The sequence below is a fragment of the Saccoglossus kowalevskii genome, chromosome 2 (assembly GCF_978046115.1).
Source record: "Saccoglossus kowalevskii chromosome 2, keSacKowa6.1, whole genome shotgun sequence".
Taxonomy (NCBI): Eukaryota; Metazoa; Hemichordata; class Enteropneusta; family Harrimaniidae; genus Saccoglossus; species Saccoglossus kowalevskii.
Genome location: NC_140642.1, coordinates 2,941,928 through 2,963,943, shown reverse-complemented (window position 1 = coordinate 2,963,943; position 22,016 = coordinate 2,941,928). Strand labels below are relative to the sequence as shown.

Sequence of the window (22,016 nt, the reverse complement as noted above, 5' to 3'; positions counted from 1 at the left end):
TGCATGTTTGGCACCGGTACATGGGTGATGCCATGTTCTAAACTTTCAGCCAATTTGAAGTTCAACTTTTGAAGTTATAGATGCAATCATTTTCTCAATTTACAACAGTGGATATAATGTCATACTTTACCCATCATCCTTTGCTGAAGAATCAAGATGGTGGACTACGCAAATTAATGAAAAGTTTAATATCGAGAACATAAAAAGTGATATAAAAAAACTGTTAATTGCATGTTCTTACATTTGGCGAGCTCTTTCATCTGGTATTAAGTATTTAGCCTTGACTTTTTCTTTAATTATTCACTGTGTGAAGAGTTGTCAAACATTAATTTATTCAGTTAAGTTTTAATATTGGATGAGTGAATGTGAACATTAATGTACTTTGCAGTAGAAGAGTTCATATGAAGGTCAGAAAAACATAATTAAAAATATCAGTAGATAGGAGACATCCTATTATTGATGTAATCAATTTTCTATGATGCTGTCTCTACAGCCGTGGCTCCATTCTGTTCTCCAGGTGAAGACACTGTTTTTTTTGGCAGTGTAATCGGTTTACTCAGGATTTCATAATCATAGTCATCTAGCGGATACAATGAACTTTGATCAGTCTCGTCGATCTCATATCTGTATAAAATCAAAAAAGAAGCACTTGGAAAATTATAAGTTTTCTTCCTTAATGAAAATGCTGGTTAATTTCCTGTGGTTATAGAACACAAACCAATTCTACAGGTGACGCACACATATACATGAAGTGCAGAGAATTTAATTTAAAAAATGCACAAAAAACTCTACTTTTCACAGCTTCTAAATAAGTTAGTTAAATAGGATGAAGGTTGGTTTAGAATTAAAGAAAACAAGCATTGATAATACATAGTCCCCATTAAGTATTAGCTGTAGTCAATGTAAATGTTCAGTACAAGTGACATGTAGAAATGAAAGATCAATGTGTTACTGTCAGTATAGTACCTAAGTGGAAACTTTGAACTGAATTGGACTATATCTTACAGAGGAAATAGCATGAAAGAAAAACGCAGCCAGTCGTGTATTGTTCAAGTATCTCCAAAAGAAATATGGCTTGCACCGTAACCTAATATGGAAGATCATCAAACAAAGTTTGATCGAAAATGCCCTATTCAACTTTTAACTGAATCAGGCCATATCGCTCCAAGAAACAGTTCCGGACATGTTACAGAATGATATTTTACGTTTTTTTGGACAAAATGGCCACGATTTTGACAAATTTGATCAAATCTCAAGTCAAAACATATTGTTGTGTAACATTGCAGTATACTATCTATGTACAAACTTTGAACTGAATCAGGCCATATCTTTCAGAGGAATGGCACAAAAAAGGAAAGAAAAAAAATGGCCGCCAGTTGGCCATTTTAGTCCAAATTTTGAGAGAAAAAAAAACGTCCACATGTAACCCAATATACATGATCATACAAAGTTTGATTGAAATTGCCATATTCAGCTGAGAAAAGTTCCGGACATGTTACAGACTGTGATATTAAGATATTAAACAAAATGGCCGCCATTTTGACAAATTTGATCAAATCTCAAAACAAAACATGATGTTGTTATCTTGAAGTATAGTACATATGTACAAACTTTGAACTGAATCAGGCCATATCTTATGAAGGAATCAGCTTGAAAATGGGAAAAAAACAAAATGGCTGTCAGTCGGCCATCTTGGACCAAATCTTGAAAAAACAGTGACATGCACCTATAACCCAATATGCATGATCACCATACAAAGTTTGATTGAAATCATCCTGTTCAGCTCCGAGAAACACAGTTCCGGACTAGTTACTGACTGTGATTTTAAGATATTAAACAAAATGGCCGCCATTTCGACAAATTTGATCAAATCTCAAAACAAAACATGATGTTGTGTTATCTTGAAGTATAGTAGCCATGTACAAACATTGAACTGAATCAGGCCATATCTTTAGAAAATGGAAAAAAAAAATGACCAGTCTGCCAATTTTGAGAACCAACTCTCGAAAAAAAAATGTCCTGCACCTATAACCCAATATGCATGATCACTTTTGAATCATAACGAAAATTAGCGTGCATATGTAGGTCATTTTCTGTATGCCAAGTTTGAACAAGATCGGTCAAAGGGTGTCCCCACCTAGGCTGACTCAGGACGGACACACAAACGAATGGAACCCAAATTAATAGTCCCTGTTTTCAGACTTTGTCCAAGCAGGGACTAATCAAGCATGGAAAAGCTTTGTAAACTGTATTTTGACGTATTACGGTATACATATCTTACAATAGTGCTACCAATAACAAATTTGAGCTAGATGTTTTGCCGCAATCTCCCCCAAAACATCAAAACTATCTGTACATTCAGAAATTTTCTAGTGGTAGTTCTGCAAAACAAGTTGTTTTTTGGCCTTTTTTTATTTACATAATTTCACAATATATTACAACTTACTTTAATACTTTCTTAAAAAACTGATTTGCTGTGTTATTACTCTTGAATACAGTCAGCATCACTTTCTTCATTTCTGCCCTGAATTTAAATAAAAATGGTTACAAGTCTATTCAACATTGAATCTGTATTCTGGAAATGATTGTTACTATAGCAACACATCATCTGTAGCCAGACATACGTTTTCTGTCAATGTAGGTGTTGAGAAAAATGCATCTTTTTTTACTGCAATATGATATCTTGGTATACTAAAAGTCAAACCAGTGCATCGTGGGAAATGAAATTTGAATAGCTCATCCATCCATCATTATACAAATGTTTATCCCAACAGAGGTGGACATACAGTTTCAACAACCCGAAGAGTTCACTGTTAGCGAAGCAGAAGTTGACCATGATTGCTGAGGGTCCCTAAAACTGCATGTCCACCTCTGTTTGGGTAAACATTTGTATTATACCAAATAAATCTTAAAACATTATTATGACACTCAATCATGCCAATTTTGCAGGTCCGCCTCGCAGAGCTGGATGCATACAAATATACAATTTGAGAGAGTTAAAGAGCAGTAATTTAATTTTATTGAGTTTTATTATGGATGCTTTTTTAACATTCATGGTTGTATAAACCTAACTGCCATCCTGTGCACAGCTATATGTGAGAATTACACTTATAAAATTATAAATCTAGTCAATGTTGAAATCTTATTTTATGTATATTCATGATTGCGTATGAAAGAAACATTCAGCATTCCAGTATTGAAAAGAGCACTCCAAGCAGATGCATTATTATTATTATTATGAAGTGTTTGTATATGATACAGCATGGATATCGACCACCGTGAATATGCTGTGTATGCGTCGACCAGGGTAACCGTGCGTAAACTACGCTTTGACAATCTGTTAATAAAAGTAAAATGCGGTAATCATTTGATGTCATATTCAGTTTACCTATCAAAAATTGCTAGTTACTATGTACTTTGATAACGATAATTCACTTCTGCATTACGTTACCAGAAAGTCTTCGGGAATTTCCAAAGAATTGCGTTGGTACAACACAGCAGACTTGACCTATTAGGTCAAAGGACGTTTTTGCAGGTCAAATCATGCTTTTCATTGAGAGTATGCGTATGAGCCAACACATTCGTCAGTGGAGATAATGATTAAGACTTTGACTGTGTTCCAACAGACTAATATAATTAATATTGTAATAAAATGTTCATATTTTTTGTGACCATTTCTGTTTCCTTATTGTAAAAGACAATGATGACGCAACTAATTATTTTCCCTGAAAGAAATAATATCCCCCTCAATCTGTCACATGGTGAATTAAAAGTGGTCATTTGCTAACGTGGTCGAGTATGGTACAATATTATTACAACTCCCTAGACATACATTAATTCCTAGTATTACAGTAGGACTACCTAGACATACCGTACTTCTCTGAGTATAAGCCCAGGGGCCTGAACATGTAAAATCGGGAAAATTAGGGGGTGGGCTTTTACTCAAGGACCAACTCAGAAAAGATCATTTTTTGAGGGGTTTAAAATTGTAACCATATTTCCAACCACGAAAAATTATCCATATTACATTTTTCGTTCACAGCGCCTGTTTGGAGAAATATTATGTCTTTTTGATTGCAAGGACACTTTTTAAAATGAAGAAACAAACATGTTCATAAAAATACACATGTTTTATTAAAATACGGTTTACATACGGTCTGAATTTACGGTGCAAAAATGGGTAGGGTCTGTGGGAAAACAGTCAAAGGCAAAACTCTATCGTCAATATCTTCGTTGTGGAATGCAAACTCTTGATACAATGCAATTTCCGCCATGCTGTTTTGCATCATGATTTGACCTGAACAACTTACGTCTTTCGTTAACCAATCAAAATGCTGTGTCATACAGACGAAGTTTTCCGATTATTGACGAAGTCATTTTTTCAACGCGATGCGAAAGTGAATTACCGCGATGTTAAAATGCGATCTGATTTCGACAAAAAACGATGATTTTTCCCTGAAGCTGTTGATTCTCAATTTTCGAAAGGTAAACTGAGGGTGGAGGATGTATTTAAACTTTTCACGGTCGCCAACAAATCATGTCGAAGAATAGTTTGCTCGTTCACATTCACGATAGTCTCAATGGACACGATTATTCGGAAAAGTAAAATGATGTTCAATGATCAGGTTTCACGACTTGACGATCACATGTTTGGCGTTTGTAAAAATACTACTCAAAAGAAATATGGATTGCTTCAGTATTGCAACATCACGGGGTTCATCCTGAGTAAATAAGAGGTTCAAACCATGTTCTGTACGTTCGCCGGCCATGTACTCTGAAATTAATACGAGTTTTCTCGTAAAAGCAGGAACCAAACTACTATAATAATCATGATTATTATTCAATGAAATACACTTTTTACATGCATATTTGTAATAAATGTCGTTGCGGCGCCCGGTTAAAACACCCTGGGCCTATACTCGGGATGCCCTCCACCTGTTAAATGTGGCTTATACTCGGGGAAGGGCTTATGCTCAGGGAAGTACGATATATTAATTCTCAGTATTACAGTAATTCCTAGACATGTTTTTTTTGCACCAGGTGACAGTTCCGGACTGAATGTCACTGTTGTCTCTCCTGACTTTTTTTTTTGTAAGTGCAAATTGCAAGTGCTAGTGCTGACACATAGTGCATTTTGCCACAGAAGTCATTTCCTATTTGGGACTACATGACAGGGCTGTGTGGCCATCTCCCTATCAAATGGCAATTTTAATGCGCTGTCCTGGTGTCAACCAGGCCCTGTCGAACACAAGCACCTGCGGACCTTAACCAAGGTTCCCCCAAATTCGCATTCATTAGTGAATGAATCTCAGGCAGTGGAATTGGCTTTCCCATTGAGTCTATGGCACACTCACCAAGGGTAAGGGTCGACCCTTTGATGTTCAGCCTAAGGTAGGATTTGAACTTGGGTCTACCGATCATGAGTCTGATGCGACAACCACTATGCTACTAGTGACCTAGACATGTATCATTACAGAAAAGCGAGGCATGAAACTCCATCAAATTCACCATACACTAACTTACTTCAGGGCTATGAGTCCTAAAATCTGCATGAGAAATTTTCCAAGTCCCTTCCTTCTTACAGCTTTCTCAATCTGGATTTCATAACTGAAATAAAACAAATACTTTTGAGCATTTTGAGCATTCAGATTCAAGTGGTGAATCATGTTTATTATCATCCGTGGGGCACATAACAAATTTGACGACCCAAAATAACAAGTTATCAAAAGTTGGACATACCAATATAAGACTTCATCATCATAATCTATATCAAATCTAAAATGTACAAATGCTACAGCTAATCCATCTGAATCTCTAGCTACTAAGTACCACGCTCTGTCATCTGACAGCTCTTCCTTCTTCACTCTATCACGCCATCCCCAACTACTTGCTTCATAACTGGAATGTAAAATGTAGCTTAAATTAGTTATTTATTTCACCAACAACATGACATCTGTCATTTCATTCAGAGACTACATAAAACAGGCAAATAAAACAGACAAAAAAATTTGATATTTCCAGTAACTGAACAATAAGTCATTTGGGAAGAAACATGAAAATAAAATTACAGCCGTTCTGAGAATTATTCTGACAGTCAGTTAGCAATATATCTTGGAACTTTGCAAAACACTTGGGTCTTTTCCAATCTAGACTTGATGGCAGCATTGTATTGGAAAGCCCACAGTTGGGGTCATTCCATTATCTTGCTAGATGCAGGTAAAACACTGTTTTCAAAACAACATGAGTTGGTTACCATACATTAACGGGCTATATATTGTATATGCATTCAAAGTGTTATTTTAAATTGTTATACCCATCTGAGTCCACCTGACATAGCGCAATATACAAAACAACTCCCCAGTGTTGAGTAGCCCCAGGTATTAATGAACTCGTCGTTGGCGGGAAAGCTCAAAGTAAAGTTTCTTGGCATTGGACAAACTGCAGTTTCAAGATAGTTTTGAGCCAAACTAAAAGATGTTTTTACATTACTGGTGCATTATGTATTAAATTCAGATTTTATACCAAGGTGAGAGAGTACGTCCGGGATACACGAACAGAAAACTAGATTATAATGGTTAGATGGACTTTGCAAATCACTTTTTCAACTGAAAATGACGAGGGTATAACGACCGTTATCATGTCTAGCCCATTTTTGTAACAGGTACAACTGACTAAAATGAGCGAGAGATTTGTTGACAAATTTAACACCCAACTTGCAATTTTTAAAATTAACGAAAATAATTAGAACAAGTCATTGTCAATGACACGTCCCCGTTCCGTTCATATTTGAGTGACATATACATTCAAAGCAGATCATGACCGAAATGCACCTGCATATGTACAGCACATTGTACTAAATCTGAACAAAATCCATCTATGCATGACTGAGATCTGGTTCCGGAATTGTGAAAATACGTGATTTTAATGCATTTTCGGTCTTAAAATGGCCATCATTCAGCTATTGTTAAGCGGATCATGAAACAAATGCACATATCTATTTGTGACATGATGCACCATGTGTGTGTGAAGTTTGAACTTGATCAATCCAGACATGTCTTGGATACGGATCCAGAACTGAATTCTTTAAGAAAATGGCCGCCAGTCGGCCATTTCGAACTTGATCCGGAAAAAAAAATGACGTACATCAAGGTCCTATTATGTTTAATGTAAGTACCAAATTTGAATGAAATCCGTCCATGCATAACTGAGATCCGGGTTTGGAATGGTGAAAATGTGCAATTTCAATGCATTTTCGGCCTTAAAGCGGCCGCCATTTGGCTATCGTTAATGGGATCATGAAACAAATGCACATACATATTTGTGACATGATGTACCTTGTGTGTGTGAAGTTTGAACTTGATCAATCCAGACATGTCTCGGATATGGATCCAGAACTGAATTCTTTAAAACAAAATGGCCGCCAGTCGGCCATTTCAAACTTGATCCGAAAAAAAAAATGACGTGCATCAAGGTCCTATTATGTTTAATGTATGTACCAAATTTGAACGAAATCCGTCCATGCATAACTGAGATCCGGGTCCGGAATGGTGAAAATGTGCGATTTTGATGCATTTTCGGCCTTAAAATGGCCGCTATTCGGCTATCGTTAATCGGATCATGAAAAAAATGCATGTGCATATGTCCCATATAATGTGTGATGTATGAGTGAAGTTTGAACATAATCGGTCCATGCATGTTCGAGATAGAGGTGATCACGGACGGACGGACGGACGCACACAGGGCAAAACATAAGTCCCCGTTTTCGGACTCCGTCCGAACTGGGACTAATAAAAAATAAATAAAGAATGGTTGCTGTATAAGCACGCAAGATAATACTTGTAATTTACTATGCCCACAACCCCTATGAAATAGTAATCTCAAAAACCACACGCCCATCAATCAAGTTGCACCGACAAGTCTAGATTGGAAAAGACCAAAGTGTTTTGCAAAGTTGCAAGTCATTTTGCTAACTGACTGTCAGAATAATTCTCAGAACGACTGTAAGATAAACTAATTTGCACAAAATAAAAGTTTCACAAAACTATGGGTAGAGTTATAGAAAGCAATTTTTCTTCAGCCAAAGTTAAATGTCATTTTTATGAAATTTCAACTTTTGCTGACAATAAAACAGATTACAACAAACCATTAGACAGAGATGAGTAGTCTCTATTGGTAACCATGGCAATGATCTTCATCTGGTACTACATATATTTGAAAAATGATTTAATACAATACAAACTAACAAACTATGCTCATATACTTACAATTCTTGCATGTTGGACTTTGTCAATCCAAAAGCCCATTCTGTTGTATCTTTTTCTAAATCTGTTACTTTTTTACATTCTATTGTCAGATTCATTCTAAAATAAACAAGCCATGCATGGCACAGTCCCTGTTAGTTATCGAATTTAAGATATATAGTTGGAATATAACCATGTCAGGAATATGATTATGATGATTGTTTAACAAAAAAATGATTGACATTTGTATCTGATCATGAAACGAGGACTTGTCCATATTGAGAGATATTGCTCTGGAACAATATTAAATAGCTATTTAAAACAAAATCAGCCATTTTGAATACATGTATATATCTATAAAATGATGTACAATGAATATATAAAATTTGAAGATAATCAGTCAAAGCATGTCAGAGATATGGCTCTAGGAGCCCATACATTAAAACAAAATGGCCGCCAGTCATCCATTTTGAAAAATAAAATGACGTGCATCAGGAACCCATAATGTCTAATGTATGTACCAAGTTTGAACAAAATCCATCCATAAATGCCAGAAATGCTTGATATTTGATGATTTTTTAGTACAAAAATGGCCACAATTCGGCTATTTTTGATAGGATCGTCAAACCAATATATCTATGACATGATGTATAATAAATATTTAAAATTTGAACATAATTAGTCAAAGCAAGTCAGAGATATGACACATTCATTAAAACAAAATGGCCACCAATCGGCCATTTTGACTCTCATCTGAAAAACAAAATGATGTGCATCAAGGTCCTATAATGACCAATATATATACCAAGTTTGAACAAAATCACTGCACTGCTCATTCATGGATTTTGTTCAACCTAGAGTTGTAAACACTACACTGTAAACCTAGAGTTGTAAACACTACACTGTAAACCTATAGTTGTAAACACTACACTGTAAACCTATAGTTGTAAACACTGCACTGTAAACCTATAGTTGTAAACACTACACTGTAAACACTACACTGTAAACCTATAGTTGTAAACACTACACTGTAAACCTATAGTTGTAAACACTACACTGTAAACCTATAGTTGTAAACACTACACTGTAAACCTATAGTTGTAAACACTACACTGTAAACCTATAGTTGTAAACACTGCACTGTAAACCTATAGTTGTAAACACTACACTGTAAACCTATAGTTGTAAACACTGCACTGTAAACCTATAGTTGTAAACACTGCACTGTAATCCTATAGTTGTAAACACTACACTGTAAACCTATAGTTGTAAACACTGCACTGTAATCCTATAGTTGTAAACACTACACTGTAATCCTATAGTTGTAAACACTACACTGTAATCCTATAGTTGTAAACACTGCACTGTAAACCTATAGTTGTAAACACTGCACTGTAAACCTATAGTTGTAAACACTACACTGTAAACCTATAGTTGTAAACACTGCACTGTAATCCTATAGTTGTAAACACTACACTGTAATCCTATAGTTGTAAACACTGCACTGTAAACCTATAGTTGTAAACACTACACTGTAAACCTATAGTTGTAAACACTACACTGTAAACTATAGTTGTAAACACTGCACTGTAAACCTATAGTTGTGAACACTGCACTGTAAACCTATAGTTGTTAGAACTATTTATTGGGTATAGTATACCACACTCCACTCTCAATTTGTTTTGAAACCAAGTTACATATAAAGGAAACCAGTCATCTCAGAGATCTTTAATATTCTGAATTCTGTTACAATAAGTACAGATTATATAAAAGAAAAATTGCAGATTGCATGTAAAGGAGAACAAACATGTGAAGTTACATAGGGAAATAGTGCATTGTGGGTATTTCTGTACCTTGTATTCTTGTAATATTTTTTTAAGAATTGTTTCATGTAACAATATTGTAATGTACAAAATGGGTTGTACTGTAATGTCAACGCGGGTGCTGAGTTCACCCATTTCCACAGGATGTCAATTCCCTTGCACATGGCTATCATTTAGTAACTGCTTTACAAATCAACTCATTATTTTTTATTATTTATCAAATGTATTACAAATTATGAACATGGACAAATTATTACTTTTTTTTTGATAAAATTGATCACGTTGGTTTCTCATTATCATAGATTCATTTGAGAAGGTAAATCACTGAATTTGAAACAAGCATTGCATAAATATCAATTTTCAAACATAATACTTTTTCAAAAGTATGTAATATATAAAGGTGAAAACAAGAGTAGGTATGTATGTAAATGATGTACATCAAGCGTCCATGATCTTTTATTGCATTGTGAAGAATACTAATAAATACTCAATAACTTCTATATATGAAACCCTTAACCCATGATGTCACGGGGTGTGGTTCGTTTGGTGAAAGATTAAAAATAGTTTAGTACAGCATATACAAGACTAAAGTGCAAATTGTGAATAATGGTTCAAATGAAAATTAAAAAAAAAAATTATCAGTGAAGAATGAAAAAGAATAGTATTACACATACTGTGTTAATCTCAACATCCCTCAAAGAATAGTATTACACATACTGTGTTAATCTCAACATCCCTCAAAGAATAGTATTACACATACTGTGTTAATCTCAACATCCCTCAAAGAATAGTATTACACATACTGTGTTAATCTCAACATCCCTCAAAGAATAGTATTACACATACTGTGTTAATCTCAACATCCCTCAAAGAATAGTATTACACATACTGTGTTAATCTCAACATCCCTCAAAGAATAAAACATGAACTGTATAAATAGCTGAGTTCCCAAATAATAAAATATGTAAGCAAAATTTGATTGCAGAGAAACATTAATATTATTGATGAAACAAGACAATTGGTAATTGCTACACCTGGCCAGTGTGAAGAAATCAAACAGTTGTCAGTTTCATGATATCTAAGTTGTTGCATTTATTGTATGTTGCCAACTAATGAAGTAAAGAGCAGGAGATCTTACCCATTTCTGTCAAATTTCTTGAATATACCTAGACTATTCATTGGATCTTCCAGTTTGTTAGCAGCATCTACTTTAGCTTGACTCACAGCAAGTTTAGCACTCTCCTATTTGAGAAGAAACAATTATATTTTATGTCATTAAAAAAACATGAGTGGAATACCAAATTTGCAGTGTTGGGGGGTATGGGGTATGGGGTATCATGAAGCATTTTACTTGGAATCTTGAAAAATTAACTTCTTAAGTTTGCACCACACTAAAATTGAACTTGGTTTCATAGCAATTTATAAGGTTGCCAACTTTAAAGATGATCAGATAAAAACTGTTGTTAATGTAAACACAAGAGACAATCTTGACCAAGTGTTACTAAATACAGCAAACACAACACATTCTACTACTATGTTCATGTTACAGGATCTCGCCACGTGCCAACATTTTTAATTCCTTGTGTTTGCAGAAAGATTAGGACAGTTGCGTTCATGTTAGGGGAGAGTAGGAAATCAAACGGGCGGTTCACCGTAGTAACGAAGGCGGCTCTCCGCGGTACACTGGGGAGAGCCGCGGACTGATTATAATTAGGGGTCTCTACCGCGGTACCGGTTGCAACCGCGGTCTTAGGAAAGGTGTGTAATACGTACTTAACAGTTTCCCTTGTGATTCCACGAGTCTGTTTCAAATAGCTGTTTTTAAATAGAGCAGGTTACGAGCATCGCTGGCATGGAAATACTAAGCATATGGTAATATTATCGGCCCACGTATTTTATTAATATAAAAATCCATAAGTCCAATGCTGTATACGAATTGTTGTTGCGTGAAACAATGGTATATGTTGTATTTTATGCATGTATTTATCACCAATTCCAAAAGTAAAAGTCGTAACTTTCGAAGGTACGAGTATTATGACTCGTCCATACATTTCACTTTTGTTACACTTGAATAAAGTCTACCACTTGAAAAGAATGTTATTTACGAAGTTTTAAATAGCCGAGCCTTCCTGATTCGAGCCTCTTGTTGATTTGACAACGGTGGGTATCATTAATGTTTATTCTTTGCCTGTATCGCATTCCAGACAAAAAGTTCAAGATCGGTAAATAAGAAATGGACGAACTAAAATGTCTACTGTGTTTTTCACATGCGACATGATTATTAAAAAAAAAAAACAGAGTTAAGTGGTCATGTACGTTCTATAAATCTAACCTTGCACACATAATCTTGTATTGACGTGTTTTTTTTTGTAAAAAGCGACGTTGCCTTTCAGTTAACTTTTCGCGTACATGGTATTTGTGAGAGTTTACAGATTTTTTGAACAAATGTTAAGGAACTATATCGTTTTGCATCAAACTGGGTGGCCCGAATTTAAATGTCAGTGCGTGAACTCATTGCCCATTGTCGCACGTAATTCAAACACGTGGTTATTAGAGTTCAGTCAAAATGTACACGAATAATGCGATCGAAGTGTGCTGCAAGTTTATTATAGAACAAATTAACTTTACGCATGATATTGTATGTTATTGTATGGTTAATGTTTAACACATGTTCACTTTATTTCGAATAAAAGTATGTAAAATATTTTCTCGACTTTCGTTTAATAGACACCTGACTCCGGGACCTGACTATCTTTTTCAATGATTTAAATGCGCCCATGTTTATATTTACGTAATAATTACGAATGCAACGCATTATCAAGTAGGTAATATTGAAACATTCACAGACCCAATAGCCCGGGTTAGTGTCCCAACAATAATAAAAATAACTTAGTTTGCGTAATTATTATAAAAGCAATACATTGCAAAAATGAAATATTTAGAGCCTGTGCAATACTGTACACATGTTTGCATTATTAGAAAAGCAGCACGTTAAGTAAACGATGTTGAAATATTCAAAGCCAATACAGAGTTGGATACAAGTTGTGTTATTACAGTACCGCCGGATATAATAACAATTTTACCAGATGGACGAGCGGACCAAGAAAGAAAAAGGGTTGCTAAGGCAACGCGCCAGTTCAGTGCGTGACTTGGAGTCAAACTTCGGTCAACACACACTTGATGTCAGCATCGCCGCGTAGTAAGTTTGGCAAAGTACTTGAAGTTCAATTGTTCCCCAACGCATGTTGTACCAAGTCCATGATACACCCCGTTTTGACTTTGGCTTGCTTTTCCTTCTTAGTGCATGTTCTTGTTCACGTAAAATGCGACCTCTCACCAATGTATTAAAACACTTTGAATTTATACTTATGCGTGATTATATTTGGTCCATGCGAAACATTAATCTTTCTAAACATTTTCTGAGACCATGCATGATATATATTCACAAAATAATGCGATCATATTTTATATTACCGGATTCGGCTGATACCCCGCCCATCCTTAACCCCGCCCATGGGCGATGTTTCAAATAGTGGGCGATGTTTTGGTCCACACATTGCCTGACTGAACTAACAAACATTTTTACAGACCCCAATTTTCCCGTCCGACATCTTGTATGAGGGGAGGCAAGGGGGGCAAGCTGGTACGGTTTTACGGGAAATAAAAAGGGCTTTTCACAATTTACGAAGAAAAAAAAGACGTTTTTACAGTTTACAGTGTTAACAAATGGAACATTGAATGGTCTGAAGAGCTCTCCGACTCAAATTCTCCGCCATTGCTGCGCCGTGTGAAGAGACGCATGCGCATATTACCCTCGTAATGCTCTTCATTCGGTTAGAGGGCCTTTCACGTCTTGACATTAAATTTTGTAGTGAATTGTGTCATCTAGTCGTTTTTACAGTTTCTAAAATGTAATTTCCCTGGATTATTCTTTACGATTTTTTTATTTGGACGTGAATTTTTGTACGTACGAGAAAAATGACACATTTTTACAGTGTACGAAAAAAATATTTGCTTGATTACGTTGTACGTCTAGCCTGTGATTACAGAATTACGGAATTTATTTTTTCTATTTACGTTGTACGAACACAAAAATATTGCAATTCGTTGAACCAAAATAACCCTTGCCCCCCCCCCTGTTGTATCAAGCACGCTATTTCAAATATGACACTAAAATAATTCACTGTGAAGCCGAAAAGCATTAAAAACTTCAATAAAACCAATGCTGTATACGAATTGTTGTTGCGTATTATTACACTCGAATAAAGTCTACGCTTGAAAAGAATGTTATTTACGAAGTTTAAAATATCCAATCCTTCCTGGTTCGAGCCTCTTGGTTGTTATCAGTAATGTTTAATCTTTGTCTGCATCGCATTCCAGACAAAATGTTGGTAAACAAGAAATGGGCAAACTAAAATGTCTCCTGCACAGAGTTAAGCGGTCATGTACGTTCTATAACACTAACCTTGTACACATAATCTTGTACTGACGTGTTTTTTCTCCAAAACAGACGTTCTCTTTCAGTTAACCCCTAGTTAACTCTTCGCATTCATGGTATTTGTGAGAGTTGAAAGATTTTTGAACACGTGACAAGTAACTATATTGATTTATGTACGTTACGCCATGTACGTTCTATAACGCTAACCTTGTACACATAATCTTGTACTGACATGTTTTTTCTCCAAAAAAGACGTTCTCTTTCAGTTAACGCCCAGTTAGCTCTTCGCATTCATGGTATTTGTGAGAGTTGAAAGATTTTTTGAACATGTGACAAGTAACTATATTGATTTGCGTCAAGCTGGGTGGCCCGAATTTAAATATCAGTGCGTGAACTCAAACGCGTGGTTATTAGAGTTCAGTCGAAATGTACGTGAATATTGTGATCGAAGTGCGCTGTCCAGAGTTTATTATATTATAGTAAAATTTAACTTGACGCATGGTATGGTTTATATTACATGTTCACTTCATTTCGAATAAAAAAATCACCATTGGAACATTGGTGAATCACAAGTATTTAAACTATTTTCTCGACTTTCCGTAGATACCTGACTACTATCATTTTTAATTATTTAAATGCGCCAATGTTTATGTTTGCGTAATTATTACGAATGCAACGCATTATCAAGTCGGTAATATTGAAATATTCACAGACCCAATACCCCGGGTCAGTGCCCTAACAATAGCAAAAATTAACTTGAGTTTGCGTAATTATCATGAAAGCAACATTTAATACAAAGTTGAAATATTCAGAGCTGGTACAATATTGTAAACAAATTTGCGTAATTAGAAAAGCAGTGCACTAAGCAAACGACGTTGATATATTCAAAGCCAGTACAGCGTTGCATACAAGTTGCATACATCGACATGCAGACCGCAAAAGAAAAAGGTTGCTAAGGTAACGCGCCAGTTCAGCGCGTGACTTGGGGACAAACTTTGGTCAACACACACTTCGCAAAGAAGTACTTCAAGTTCAATTGCGTCCCAAAATGATGTCGCTAATCACTCAGTTGTCGCAGCGTGTGTTGTGTCATGTCCATGATGCACCCCGTTTCGACTTTGACTTGCTTTTCCTTCTTAGTGCATGTTCTTGTTCACGTAAAATGCGACCTCTCACCAATGTATTAAAACACTTTGAATTTATACTTTGCATGAATATATTTGGTCAATGCGAAACATTATTTTTTCTGGACCATTTCTATCAACGCAGGGTTATTTTTTTTAGACAAAATGGGCCTCGTAATATCTGCCAAAAGATCGCCCGGGCGATCTTTTGGTCCACATTTTTCCAAAAAAAAAATCGAATCCTCCATAAGATCGCCCAGGGCGGGGTATCAGCCGAATCCGGTATGTTGATCTCTACGTCTTTCTGGATCGTTTTGGGATTTTATTCCAAGGCTCAGGCAAATAAAATAATGTCAACTATTATAGACAAATTGGTTTAATTTTTCATTGGAACTTTGTGATCCTTTTAATCTCCCAGTTCTTTGTGTTCATTAATGGTCTTGACAATAAGTGTGAATTGCTGTGCGAGCCTACCGCAGACGACCGCGGTCAGCCGTCGTCATGGAATCTATGCATAAATTTGCATAAAATGCGGTCGGCCGGCAAGCACCCACCACCACCGCGGTAATGACCACGGTGCATCGCCCGTTTGATTTCCTACTCTCCCCTTAGTCATATTCTGTTGTAAATTGGCCCTGTAAATTTATTTTAACAAAATAAAATGGGACCAAGAAATTGCCCAGTACTTTTTTAATATTTTGGCGTCATTTTTCAGACATTTCAATCTTTCCTGATGCCTAAATAGTCTAATTTAAGTTTTACCATGATCATTTACGCCTATTCAAGATTATGATGTTTATTGTGACTAGCGTGAATGGGTAAGCTTCGTTTCGACAATGAGATTTAAACATTAAGGTAGCGAGACTATTATTTGTGTTGAAAATTACGATTTTCACATTTATTTATTAATTGATGAAATGTACTATAAACTTTCATCTGATAAAGTCAACGTAACCTAGAATGTCATGTAAGTTGGTTAAAATGTTGATTTTCTGAAGGGAAGCAAGGCAGCTTCAGTAGTGTTTTCCAAAATCAACAACACAGGTTTAATCTGTGTGTCTATAAGTTTCAAAGATTAACTCAAGACAAAGCAATGTTAGGATGTGTTATCAGTAGCTATCTGACACACAATGAGTGTTTCCAAACATTTGAGTGGTTTGTCTCCGCCCCTGTTTATTTCACAGATTAGTCATTTGCATATGAATGTATCAGACACAAGGTCACACAGCCACTGAAAAAAATCATTGATTTTGGTGTTTTCATCTGTCGATTTTATCGAATTGTAGCTATCCCATTCCTTTATTTTTTGGTTTCCAATAGCCTTACACATTTGGATGCCCCTACACATGTTAAAACAGACCTTGAAGGAAAAACAAATCGTTTGTGCCGATAAACAAGCTTGAAAATCTTTGCTGTGACTTCATGGACGTTTTCTAGGAGTTTATGTTTTTCAAAATACAAGGTCTTTAACAAAAAATAACGTATACTTATTGTCGTCGGATTAACACCAAATTTTCACAGCTTTAAGGTGACAATGAGAGGAACTTGAATGTGTCCAGACAAACTATTTCATGGATTATTTACCAATGTGTTGTGGTTTGAGTTGGGGGCAATGCGACTAAAACAGAAATTAAAATTCAGGACACTACTTTTCAAAACGCGTTGCTTGAATAAAACAGACCAGACACATTCAATTTACCAGACTATTGAACAACTAGGAAAAGTGAAAAATAACCTTCTTATCACCAGCATAAATGCGTAATTATTTTTTTTACAAAAAAAGTATTTTTTCACTTTTGATTGAGTAACGCACCATAGAATGCAGATACGGGCATGGCAAACACACCTTTGAAAAGCTTGAAGTCTGGCGATTCTAAAAATATATACTTTCCTGGATCTATTTGTAGTCGTTTGGTCATAATTAGAAGATGAAAACAAGTATGCAAATAATAGTCTCACTACCTTAAATTATTCTTCAAATGCTCAGTCTATTTTTTGAAAACAACAAATTTTTTGATTTAAAAAAAAATCATGCAGTTTTCTCATCAAAATCCGAGCCTATATCAACTACTACAACATCATCAAGTACATTATGGCCTTGAAAATGAATATCTCTTAAATTCACCCCTGGTGCTGAGTGAGTGAGACTCAATGCACATGTAATGCAGCCTGAATGTGTTGATGTGTTGTATCAATGTGGCTATGAAACTACTGTAACAATTATAAAAGTATTATCAATAATACCTCCTTTCTCTTCATCTTCTTTTCTTTTCCTTTTGCTGATTTTCTCTGAATAAAAAAAACAAAAATATAATCTATAACATATAGTCCCATCAATGTGTTATAAAATATGAGCCCTCATAAAGTAACAAGGAATTGGAGGATTGGTGTTTGCCTTTAAAGTGCCTGTGAAAAGCCCACTAACACATTTCTTGTTTTGACTTTGCGTTCCATTGAAATAGACAGTTATTGATTTTGTTGTTGAAAATGATTACCAGTACCCATATCAGAGTAAATTTGAGATATTTCTCATGTTGTAGCTACGCCCATCCATCCTGAATATAAATTAAAAGTGTGCCATCCTGAAAGAGTCAACTGTTTCTGGGTATCCAACTCCAGCTGAATTAAAAGTGCGCCGTCCTGAAAGAGTCAACTGTTTCCCGGTAACCGCCTCTAGCCAAATTAAAAGTGCAGCACATAATAACAAAGATTAGAGGAAGCCACACTCTTGCACTATACTTTTAATACTGCGTCATTTAACGATTTTTTTTTTCGGTTGGCTCTTTTTTTGAAACGATTTCGGCCCAGCTCATGTTCACTGCGCCAGCTTTCAGAAGAGAGAGAAATGTCTGTTAAGTGTTTCAAATGTTTTGGGAATATGAATAACGCTTCGTAGAGGCCATGTTGTGGGGGACGATACGTTGCGGATATGGAAATGTAACGAAATATAGTATGCAAAATTATCTGCTACACAATCAGCACCAATCACCACAGAAGAACGACTTAATGAAAACTCAGAATTTATTCACTAACGGAAAACCCGCTGGAAATCCGGAGACTTACAACTCGATATCAACGATATAACACAAATTGTAAGAATGATACAGAATTGGCAGTATGCCCTTGATATACATCGATAAACTCTTGACCGTGTAAGAAAATTAGTGGGAAAACTTCTAATTGGATGAATATAAAAATTGAAACAAAAGAACACACTGCGGTGGTTTCTACCACGTTCGCATTCATGTCGTCGTCTCACTTCAGAATCCGTATTTTGCAACAATGTATAAGTCAGAATACAGTATTATTGAACTTGTATAAAACGAAATGAATAAAGCTATTAACAAATATTGCATGTTTCAATTACAATGCTTCACAGATAAATGATTCAGAAATTACTCCGACATACTGGCCGCCCACGATGTAATGAGTCAAATTGATACATCATCTATGATTAGAAATTATTGTCTCATATAAAAGTTATCAAAAGTTGTAATGTTCATAACACATATACAAAGTACACAGTCTGGCTCAGAATGTTATTACAACAGACTTTTGGCAAAATTCTTAATCTTGTCACATGCTGCTACAGCAGCCTTCCTCCTGGGGGGTCTTTCCACATGTACCATCTCGTTGCCTCGTTTTACAGAGCGATTGCTGACATCAGATTGGGAGTCAGTAGAAATCTTGTTACTCTTCGTTGAGCACTCACTTTCATGAGGCATTAGAGTGTCGTTGATTTTGTCTTGGGAAAGACAATTTGTGTTCGTCTCCAGAGGTATCAGCTTTTGAATGGGTCTATTTGTCAAATGTTCATTGCTCTGTGCTTGCGTTGTGTTTCTGTCGCTGGCTGGAGTGCTCACACACATATTTGAGCTGGTTTGCCGTGCTGGGCGATCATTGAAATGAAGCGAAGAATGGTGTTTCCGTCCGCAATGTTTACAACTAAATTTCGAAGTGCAGTTGCTTACCAAGTGATTTGCAAGGCAGTTGTAGCATAATTTGTCCCTCTTCACTATGTCAAGTCTCTTTTTTGGATCGGTGATTGTTGTGCAATCACTGGGGTTATGTAAACCTTTGCAAAATAAGCATTGTCTCACTGCATGTCGTTGTTTACGATACCCAGAAGTAGGCGCGTGAAAAGCGGTTATTGAGAGTCGTGACATTTGACCCCCAAGAGTCTGACCTTCATTGTTGACATCTGTCAGGCCCGCCTGTAAAGCATGTATTTCGACAGTAATAGCTTTTCTCAGGTCGACAATATTCCAGGCTTTGTTGCCATGGATTCTAGCAATTTGTGTGCAAATGTTATTAGGCAACTTACGTAGTATCATGGGAACTAGTAGCTCGCCGTACATGGATTCATCTTTTCCCAGGGCTTGCAGTCCGCGAATATGGGACTCGAGCGTGTCATTGAAGCGTAGTAAACTCGTAACATCGTCATTGGGCGACTGCAGCTGCCAAAGAGCTTCCATGTGAGCAGAAATAATCATATGTTTCTGTCCGTAACGTTCGTTGAGAAGTGCGAGCACTTGGGCGTAATTCACTTCTGTGAGCGGTAAACTTGAAATCAAGAGTAGGGCTTCTCCTCGTAATACCCCCTTGAGATATGCGAATCGTTGAATGTCTCCGAGTGTTTTATCATCGTGAATTGTAGACCTGTACGTGTCATAGAATGTGATCCATTCCAATACATTGCCCGAAAATGTTGGTAATTCAATTTTCGGCAAATTCACAGTTCTGTGCGTACTAGCTGATGGGTTGCTGCGTGGAGTTGAACCGGCGCTGGAGCCTGTGTTCGGTGCTTGTCTGCGTGGGTCAATGGCGTCGATGCGTCGCTGCCTTCTACGTGATTTCATGGATAGTTCATCAGTATAATCGTAGCTTTCCTCCATTTCCTTTTCGATAGTTGACTCTTCTTCACCCTCGTGATGCATAGCGAGACGTAAGTCCTCGTCGACGGTTTGCAGTTTGGCGCGTCGTTCGTTGATAAGTTCATTCAGATCGGCGATCTCGTTGAAAGCTAACACCTTGTCGTGATTGTTGTCAAAATCAGAGAGTAGGATTTCCAATCGATTAGTGTTCCTTGTAACCAAACCATGTTGTACCTTCCTTGCCGAGCGAAGCGAAGCTACATTTTCGGTTTTGGTTGTAGATTGTGATTGGGCTGAAGTGTTTGAAACAGACGTCATTTTGCAATACTATAATGGGTGTACCGTACGCGATAGCTGTCACAAAATCCGCAATATATCCTGGTCTTCTCTGCACCAAAATGTGGGGGACGATACGTTGCGGATATGGAAATGTAACGAAATATAGTATGCAAAATTATCTGCTACACAATCAGCACCAATCACCACAGAAGAACGACTTAATGAAAACTCAGAATTTATTCACTAACAGAAAACCCGCTGGAAATCCGGAGACTTACAACTCGATATCAACGATATAACACAAATTGTAAGAATGATACAGAATTGGCAGTATGCCCTTGATATACATCGATAAACTCTTGACCGTGTAAGAAAATTAGTGGGAAAACTTCTAATTGGACGAATATAAAAATTGAAACAAAAGAACACACTGCGGTGGTTTCTACCACGTTCGCATTCATGTCGTCGTCTCACTTCAGAATCCGTATTTTGCAACAATGTATAAGTCAGAATACAGTATTATTGAACTTGTATAAAACGAAATGAATAAAGCTATTAACAAATATTGCATGTTTCAATTACAATGCTTCACAGATAAATGATTCAGAAATTACTCCGACACATGTAGTTTATGTTATGTAAGATGTAGTAATGACGTGACACGAAAATTGAAGTGTCGATCAAACACAAAATTACACAGCATTCACATGTCTCAACAATTATTAAGTACACTAGGAAAGATCAGCCATGAACCCGATGATAATTTTAACAACGGTTACTCGTAACAGTGCCCAACTGCCCGGCTGTCTGGTGATCGTGATCGATTATAATCGTCCAGCAACTGTACATGAACAACACACTGTCGCGAGATATAACGGAAATAAAGTTCACTTACCCCCATAATAGCTGCTGAAAAAAGTAACTGATAAAACGTGTGAAAACAAATAAATACAATCAAGCACGATGACAATAAACAAAACTCTTCCGAAAATGGCGCGGACTTTAGTGATTTGATTGTTCGGAAGTTAATGTCTCCAGTTAAATGGCGCACTCCACGGCAATCCTACACACAGTCACTTGGGGGCTGAAAATCAATGAATACTAATTTAAGGTAGAAGCCTAGTCATAATTTTTGACAAAATTTGTCATAAATCGCATGACAATGTTCATTAGTTTATTATGTACAATCATGAAGCTAATGTCCCATGGTATAATGAAATAGCATTATTTTGTGTGTT

At 36.3% G+C, this 22,016-nt stretch overlaps 1 protein-coding gene across 1 annotated transcript; it reads right to left on the bottom strand.

Moving 5' to 3' along the window:
- Window positions 1-308: 308 nt before the first annotated feature.
- On the bottom strand, window positions 309-21,813 carry LOC100366932 (N-alpha-acetyltransferase 40-like). Its single transcript, XM_002738982.3, has 8 exons — window positions 21,674-21,813; window positions 17,870-17,914; window positions 11,202-11,305; window positions 8,265-8,360; window positions 5,740-5,898; window positions 5,524-5,607; window positions 2,447-2,524; window positions 309-624 (listed from the first exon to the last, which is right to left on the bottom strand). Exons 1-8 carry the CDS (start codon window positions 21,677-21,679, stop codon window positions 474-476), a joined length of 723 nt encoding a protein of 240 aa, XP_002739028.1. The 5' UTR covers window positions 21,680-21,813; the 3' UTR covers window positions 309-473.
- Between the last annotated feature and the right edge of the window lie 203 nt (window positions 21,814-22,016).

Excerpts from the sequence above, each read along its gene's own strand:
- LOC100366932 (XM_002738982.3), bottom strand. Across the intron at positions 8,361-11,201 it reads AAGAAATTTGACAGAAATGG|AATGAATCTGACAATAGAAT; the intron begins GTAAGATCTCCT and ends TGTTTATTTTAG. Across the intron at positions 625-2,446 it reads TTTTTTAAGAAAGTATTAAA|ATATGAGATCGACGAGACTG; the intron begins GTAAGTTGTAAT and ends GATTTTATACAG.